Source organism: Callorhinus ursinus, unplaced genomic scaffold (genome assembly GCF_003265705.2).
Source record: "Callorhinus ursinus isolate GAN/ISIS: 27379988/994484 unplaced genomic scaffold, GSC_fseal_2.0 scaffold1, whole genome shotgun sequence".
Lineage (NCBI taxonomy): Eukaryota > Metazoa > Chordata > Mammalia > Carnivora > Otariidae > Callorhinus > Callorhinus ursinus.
Window position 1 is genome coordinate 1,473,128 of NW_027397063.1, and position 8,412 is coordinate 1,481,539.

The 8,412-nt window shown below is 47.6% G+C and overlaps 1 protein-coding gene across 1 annotated transcript; it reads right to left on the bottom strand.

The window, feature by feature from the left end:
• Window positions 1-526: 526 nt before the first annotated feature.
• On the bottom strand, window positions 527-8,133 carry CBR3 (carbonyl reductase 3). The gene is made up of 3 exons (XM_025871605.2): window positions 7,665-8,133; window positions 6,165-6,272; window positions 527-1,013 (listed from the first exon to the last, which is right to left on the bottom strand). The coding sequence occupies exons 1-3, from the start codon at window positions 7,951-7,953 to the stop codon at window positions 577-579; spliced, it is 834 nt and encodes a 277-aa protein (XP_025727390.1). The 5' UTR covers window positions 7,954-8,133; the 3' UTR covers window positions 527-576.
• Window positions 8,134-8,412: the final 279 nt, after the last annotated feature.

Genomic DNA, 8,412 nt, shown 5'->3' on the forward strand with positions numbered 1-8,412 from the left:
CACAGTGTGGAAGAAATCATACCCCGTTGAAAAAAAGGACATTTTCCCTGAGTCTTTCAAGCCATAAGAACCAATGAAAATGTGCTCAAATGTAATGAAACAGAATGTGACACAAAGTAGGATTGCAGAACTATGGAAACAGGATAAATCATGTCCTTACAGAGTTAACAACCTAGAATCAGCAAGGGATGGCTGGAATATGGCTGGAACCTGCTCCGTAGCCTGAGAACTCTTGCTAGACCGGTGGTTCTTAAACTGCTGTCCCAGCACCAGCAGCACCTGGGAACTTGTCAGAAATGCACATGATGGGGCCCCAACTCTGGGCAATGTTTTAACATACGCTCCAGGTAATCCTGATGCCCTCAGACACTGTAGAACCACTGGACCAGGTTCTTCGCCCTTTCAGGCTAGAGTTTGGACATAGCAAAATCGCTCAGCCTAATTCTAGAACAAGTCACTTTCTCCCAGGGAGATTGTAATCGACATTTCCCAAGGACAGAAACAGAAGCAGACTACAGCACCAGAATTCATTCACTCATTCCACATTTATTAAGCATTAAGCACCAAAGCAGACATTCACCAGTTTTGGACGACTTTGTCATGGACTAGCTGGCCATGAGGCTTGGTAGCATCTGGAGGCAGCAGGGCCAAGTAGACAGGGGTCTCGGCTCCCTCCTCCACAGTCCTGGGACCATGAGCCCCACCCATGTCCGTCTTCACCCACCCTGGGCAGCATGCGTTCAGCAGAATCCTGTCAGCTTTTCTCTTCTCATCCAGACGCCGGGCCAAGATTCTTGATAAGACTGTGACCCCCAGCTTGGACACCCCATAAGCTGAGTTGGGCCAGCCTTCCTTCTCATGCACTTCATTGTTTGTATCCTCCACAAACTTCTTCATGAGGTCCACCAGGTCCTCCTCCATAAGCATCTCACATCGGAACTTCTTCTGTAGATCTGCACTGCAATTTTCAAGAGCCTTTGAACCCTCTAAACTACTGATATTCACCACCCTGCCTGAAACAGAATAGTAAAAACACGGAAGCATGTCACAAATAAACAATGGTTGGTTGACTCTACCCAACATGCAATTTGATTCATACTGCAGGCTTAACCGCTGATTTTTAAAAAATGACTCTAGAAGGCACCAGTAGGTTTTAACATTATATTGTGCTCTCTTCCCCCAAAGGGAATGATGCATTCCCATCAGCAACAGGGGCTAAAAGCAGTGATTATTCATTATGTGAGCAGGAGGTAGGTCTGGAGTGGAATCACCAGGTGCTTTTATAAAAGCATCCCCCTGCACCCATGAACACTCCAGGTGCCTGTGAACTTACTCTCCTAGAGACAGCACCCTCACCCTGAGGATTAAATCTCTTTCTTGGCTTGCACAATTTCCTAGGGCCACGGGCAACCACCTCTTTATCTCTGAGTACCAAAAATCAGGGTCAAGCAATGCCGTGTCTATCCTTGATGATGGCTACTTTCACACATGGAGTGGGTTGATTCTTCACCCAGTTTTGATTTTCATCATTTTTTTAGCCCATAGCTAAAAAGTAAGTATAATGTAATTAATGAGTTAGTAGTCATATTAACAATAATTCACAGCTACTAAAGAGACAGTTTTGTCTATAAAAAAATATGCAGGCCCAAAACTATAAGACAATTTGAAGTATTGATGGAAATCCCCAAACCAGTAAATGTGTGAATTTATACAGTTCACCCAACATCAAAAACCACCATATTGGGGGGTTCTTTTCTTACGTATTATCCTGAATCCACTTCCCGTGCATCCAATAGGATAATCGTTTTTTTGTTTTGTTTTGTTTTTTAAGTAGGCTCCATGCCTACTTATGGAGCATGGAGCCCAACATGGGGCTTGATTGAACTCACGACCCTGAGATCAAGACCAAGACCTGAGCTGAGATCAAGAGTCGGACACTTAACCAACAGAGCGACCCAGGTGCACCGGGATAATTGGATTTTATTGCATTTTTTGAGTGGCATTCATTCACCATGGAGATGGGGCGGGAGTTGGGGGTGGGGTGGGGAGGGTGTTGCACATTCTACTAGATATCTTTGTCGACCAACCCCACACAGATGCCCTCACTTTGTCTTGAACACAAGCACCTCACTTATCTCCAGGTACTTAAGACTCTTCAGTAATTTTCTCCCTCTCTTGTAATACATATTTCTTTCTTTCTCAAAATCTTAACTGTGAGAAATTGAAACCTATAGAGAAGTTTGCAAGAATAGTTCAATCAACACCCATATACCTTTCACCTAAGTTCCTCAATTATTAACATTTTGCCACATTTGCTTTCTCTTTCTCTTAATTGCAGACAAATATAAAACTTTGCCCTAAACATGTTAGTATATATATGATAACAAGGGTATTACTTTATATAACCACAAGAGTGCTCACACTCAAGCCCTTTATCATGGTACAAAACTATTACCTGAAGTACAGTTCACATTCAAAGGACTCCAATTATCTCAATAATCTTCCTTTATAGGTCTGTTTTCATCCAGGCTCCCATGCGGGATCATGGATTACATTTAGTGGTCTTGTCTCTTTAGTCTATTTTTTTAAAGATATTATTTATTTGTCTGAGAGAGAGCACAAGCAGGGGGAGCAGCAGGCAGAGGGAGAAGCAGGCTCCCCGCTGAGCAGGGAGCCCAATGCTGGACTCAATTCTGGAACCCAGGGATCATGATCTGAGCTGAAGGCGGACACTCAACCAACTGAGCCACCCAGGCATCCCTAGTATATATATATATTTTTAAAGATTTATTTATTTATTTTTAGAGAAGGGGGCAGGGGGAGGGGCAGAGGGAAAGGGAGAGAATCCCAAGCAAACTCCATGCTGAGCAGGGAGTCCGATGTGGGGCTTGATCCCATGACCCTGAGATCAGGACCTGAGCCGAGACCAAGAGACAGATACTTAACTGACTGAGCCACCCAGGCGCCCCTCTCTTTAGTCTATTTTAATCTAGAATAGTTAACAATGATCTTTTTGAAGACTCTAGGCCATTATTTTGTAGTATTTGTCCCAACTTGGATTAGCATGATTTTTATGAAAGATTTTATTTATTTCTCAGAGAGAGAGAGCAAGCACAAGCAGGGGGAGTGGCAGGCAGAGGGAGAAGCAGGCTCCCTGCTGGGCAGGGAGCCCGACGTGGGACTCGATTCCAGGACCCTGGGATCATGACCTGAGCCGGAGGCAGAGGCTTAACCAACTGAGCCACCCAGGCATCCCAGGTATGATTATCTTATAATTAGATTCACTTCAATAGTTTGGCCAGACTACAACTACTTTGATGACATTGTGTTCTTCATTACTTTCTAAACGGCTTTGTTCTTAATCACTTGGCTGCTAGGAGGAATTAAATTCAAAAGGGAAAGGAGGAAAGAAAAACGAATACAGGAGTTACTCTGTGCCTTTGGTGGAAATTAAAAACTTCTAAGAGTAAGAGGTGTCCTCTTTGATCTCAGGGGACACCTCTGGGAGAAAGGCCAAGGGGTGACCTTCTCAACAGCCAGATGGGTCCAGTCATCCCTGAGAAGGGCTGCACCCACACCACCCACACCTCCCTTTGCTGAGGTCCTGGGGGACCCAGGATCCGGAAACAAGCCCTACCCCATTCTTAGAAATAGTGTGCAAGTAGCTCCGCCTAGTGGGCAAACATTTGATTAACCTATTCACTCAATCTTAAATGAATAAGCAAGAGGGATAACTTTCTATAAAGAGATTAATTTTAACACTAAATAAAATGTGGCCCCAAATATGGTGGTTTTTGATGTTGGATGAACTGCATAAATTCACACATTTACTAGTTTGGGGATTTCCATCAGTACTTCAAATTGTCTTATAGTTTCGGGCCTGCATATTTTTTTATAGACAAAAAGGTCTCTTTAGTAGCTGTGAATTATTGTTAATATGAATATTAATTCATTTTGTTTGGGGAGAAAGTGATTCCCTACAAATCAAGAGGCAATAATCCTCAGCTTTTTACCCTCCAAGTAAATATGAGTTTTACCAAAAAATCACAAATATTCTGTGTGTTGTAAACCAGATTCTCACTTTGGGAATTACTGTTACAGAGAACTGGTTAAAGCCAGTGATTCACCTGCTCTGGGTTGTTGCCGGAGCCCCACCCTCCCCAAAGCCACCTTTTATCTTTCAAAACGGCTTGGTTTTTAATCATTTGGCATTATGATCCTTCCCTTCACTGGAATGAATTATCCTGATTTGATTGAGGGGTTAAGTCAGGAAACCTGAACACTGTTGCCAGCTCTATTACTACCTGTCTGTGTTCACATCTTTGGGTCTCAGTTTCCTTCTCTGTAAAATGAAGACCTAGGAATGTAAGGTTTCTTTAATACCTTGCAGCTTTCAAATTCTAGGCTTCTAAAGCCCACAGAGAGAGGACTTCCGGATACTTGGTAAAAGGCACCCTTGCAATAAAAGACTATGCAGCTGTAAAAAGTAAGAAAGCTTTCTGTCCTAATCTAGAAAGAGTCCCAGATATAGTAAGTGAAGAAAGCAAAGTGGCAAACTAATGTTCCCTTTGTGTAAAAAAGGGAGCAAAAGAAATATGCATTTAGATTTGGATTAAAAAACTCCATCCTGAGGGCACGCCTGGGTGGCTCAGTCGGTTAAGTGTCCAACTCTTGACCTCAGCTCAGGTCTTAATCTCACGATGGTGAGTTCAAGCCCCCTGTTGGGTTCCATGCCGGGCATGGAGCCTAGTTAGAACAGAACAAAACAAATCTCCATCCCCTTGGCCCTGGGCACTCACCAAATCCACGCACCCGGACCCAAGGCTTTCTTCAGCCAGTACCTGCAACTCTGCCTCTTTCTGTGAGCTAATCCCACGAGGAAAGGATAAAGGGAATTGCCTGTAGGGGGTGGGGACAGGAACTGAGCAAGCGGGGGGGGGGGGGGGGGGGGGGGGGCAGGAGTCCGGGTGCAACTCTCACCATGCATCTTTTTAGATTTTAAATGTTTGCACTAGAGATCATCTTCATTCAAAATGTTAATTTGAGAAAAGCACATTTTTATTATGTAGTTATTTTAATTAAAAATGCATGCATAACAGGAAAAGGAAAGCAATTCTAGACACTGCTCCTTCTAGTTTAGTTTGACTGGTTGAGATTTGGAAGCTTTTTAATGTATTATTTGTTTCCGGCGTACAGGTTTGTGATTCATCAGTCATATAATACTCAGTGCTCATTACAACACATACCCTCTCCAGTGTCCATCCCCCAGCCACCCCATCCCTCCCACCCCCCTCCACTCCAGCAACCCTCAGTTTGTTTCCTGAGATTAAGAGTCTCTTACAGTTTGTCTCCCTCTCTGGTTTCATCTTGTTTCATTTTTTCCTCTCTTCCCTTATGATCCTCTGCCTTGTTTCTTAAATTCCACATATCAGTGAGATCATATGATAAATGTCTGAGAAAAGCACATTTCTAATAACCACAGAGTTATTCTTCCTAAGAATCAAAGCTGCCTTTCTGGGGGAAAAGAGTCTTTTCTGCCTCCCTCCTTCCCAGCACAGTTGTATGATTCTTCATCAATGACAGTCTTCTCCATTAGACTCAATGCTCTGTGGTCAGGGATTGTCCCTGTCCACTGTGCTTACCACTGTGTCCCCAACACCTGGGTTATGGTAGGCCCGCCAGTATTTGTGGAAAAAGTAATAAAAGTTATTTATTGAATACTTGGGAGTGCAGGTAAGATACTCCCTAATAAAGAAAAATTTCTTTGGGAGGTTCTGCATCAGCTTGAAGACAGGAACATGGGGAAAGTTATAAAAATGCTAAAACAGATCCTTCCCTCAGGCCCCCAAATGAGCTGGGTGTGGCCCCACTACCCTGGGGAGCTGAGAAGGACCCACCGAGATTGCTCAGAGGCAAGAGGACTTTGGGGACTTGTAACACCTTATCACTCTAGGGTTGAGTTCATGACATGGGACTGAAGGGCATTGCCATGTACCATACATATCTTTTAAAGCTAAGATGTGCAGGTGAGGAGCCAGCTATTGTGAGAAAATAGTGCAGTTTTCTGTCCCCCCCCCCCCCGGGGAAATGGCATCCCTAGGTCACTCCTGAGGCCCACTTCCTGCTGAGGGATGCAACCTGACAATCCACATGGCTGGACTTACCATGAGGTTTTATTATTGGCAGCAACTCGATGCAGACATTTCTTGTGCCAAAAAAGTTTGTCTTTAGTGTTATCTCAGCTTGAATGTCAAAGGGCGTTGGATCATCACCTTCCGAAAAGAGAAGGAAACAAAGTCACGCATTTCCCCCTGAAATTATATGACAAAGCGCATCTTACCTCTAATCAAAGGAAAAACAAGCTAACTTTAAAACGATTTTTAAACCCCATAGGTCGGTGGTTCTCAAAACTTCAAGCGTGTATCTGAATCACCTGCAGGGCCTGTTAAAACACAGCGTTCTGGGCTCCGCCCCCAGAGTTTGGGACTGAGAAGGTCTGGGGTGAGGCTCCAGAATTTGCATTTCTAACGCGTTCCCAGGTGGACGCTGCAGCTACTGGTCTGGCCCCACTGAGAAATCCCGGCTTTCACGGCTGCTCCTCAATCCTGAACGGGTTTGGGACGCAGCTGGGGATTCTGTTAAAACGCAAATTCTGATTCAGCAGGTGTGGCATGAGGCCTTAGCTACAGGTGCAGCTGGTCCACCTCCCACACTGTTGAGGGGGCGGGGGCTTCCAGCCGACTTGTGTTCCGGGAAGCGGAGTACCTATTCGTCAGTCGTCAATCAGCCGCTGAGGAGTGCTCCAGCGGGTGCCGGCCGCTTTCCGCCTGCGCTGCCAGAAAGCCCGCAGGCTGATTTGGAGGTGCGGATGCACAGCGACGGTGAGGGGTCAAGACCGGGGCGGGAATCGATCAGGGCCTCACACTAGTTTTTACTCTGTTCTGCCTCTTGGGTTTCTATTCCCCATTAGGTTGGTAGATGAGGCTGGCTTGATTATTCTTTCTACCCCCGACACAAGGTAGCTCAGTTTCTAAATAGAGCAACAGAGAAAGTAATCTCCTTGACTTTTTCTCCCCTCCAAAGATGCTGCTTCAAATCACAGTTAAATGTATGTTTGATGACAAACAACACATTCCCGGGGGGAGGGAACAAGGCTCGCTTCCTTTCTGCCTGAGCCTATCAAAGCTCTCCATTAAACGAAATCTCAAGTCCACTAATGTGCAAAGTGCGCGCTGATCGCGTCTCAGCGATTCATTTCCTGTCCCGAGCAGATGCCTCTGGGCATCTATGAATGCACCCTTTCAAGGAAAGCGAAAGCCCAAAGTGAGGTCGGAGACCCTTCGCAGAGAAAATGTTTTTTGCATTAGACAGAAAGCTGATGAGCTTAGCGGGGCGTGATCCCCCTCCCCGGAGGCCGATTTTCTGGCAAACCGCAGCGGCTGACGGCTCCGGGAAGGCCCTAGGCTGCGTCCCGCCCGCCCTGCGCTGAGCGAAGCGCTCTGGCGACTCCGTGGAAAGCGAGAATCCACCGCGCGAGGCCAGTGCTGAGCGCGTCCCGAGGAGCCGGCGCTGCGCTCCGCGATCACTCGAGTGGACGAGCGGCGGATGCCTGCGGCTTTCTGCCCCGAACCCTTGGCGCGCCCAGGGACCCACCCCCGACCTACGCTTGAAGGCGATGCCCGCGTTGTTGACCAACACGTTGAGGCCCCCGTACTCCTTGCGCAGGAAGTCGCGCAGGGCGCGAATGCTCTGCAGGTCGTCGATGTCCAGCAGGTGGAAGCGGGGACTCAGGCCCTCGGCCTGGAGCTGCTGCACGGCCGCGCGGCCCCGCGCCTCGTCCCGCGCCGTGAGCACCACGTCCCCGGAGAACTGCCGGCACAGGTCGCGCGCGATGGCGAAGCCGATGCCCTTGTTGGCCCCGGTCACCAGCGCCACGCGGCTGCAGGACGACATGGCCGGGGGAGGCACTTGGCGCGTGGAGAGCGGACCGGGCTGTGGGCCACCGGGGAGCGCGCTGCAGAGGCGTAGACACAGAGAAGCCACAGAGAACTGAGTTCTGGGATCCAGTGCTGCGACTTCAAGAGGACGAGGCCCCAGCCCTCGGTCCCTCCCCTGCGAGGAGTGGCCGTCTGTTCCCCAAGGTTTCGTAACGGCTCACTCCCGGGCCCGCCCCTTCCCCCGGCGCTGCGCCCTCTGGATCCCGCCCCTGAGTCAAGTGGTGGTCTGCGGGGTGGAGTGGTTGTAGTTTTCCCAAAGCCAAAGCGGATGGTGGTGGGTCGATGGGGTCTAGAGATGCATTGCAGTTGGATTGAAAGAAACTATTTTAGGAAAACCCCTAAAGGAGAAAAACAAGGGCTGAGTAATTTTCTTGGGCGTGCGCCCACCATCCGCTGCAAAATGAAAATGTTTGCC

Coding starts and splice junctions, on each gene's coding strand:
- CBR3 (XM_025871605.2), bottom strand. CDS start 7,953: ATGTCGTCCTGCAGCCGCGTGGCGCTGGTGACCGGGGCCAACAAGGGC. Junction 6,273..7,664: donor CGCGGGCATCGCCTTCAAGC/GTAGGTCGGGGG, acceptor TCTTTTCGGAAG/GTGATGATCCAACGCCCTTT. Junction 1,014..6,164: donor GCCAATAATAAAACCTCATG/GTAAGTCCAGCC, acceptor ATTCTGTTTCAG/GCAGGGTGGTGAATATCAGT.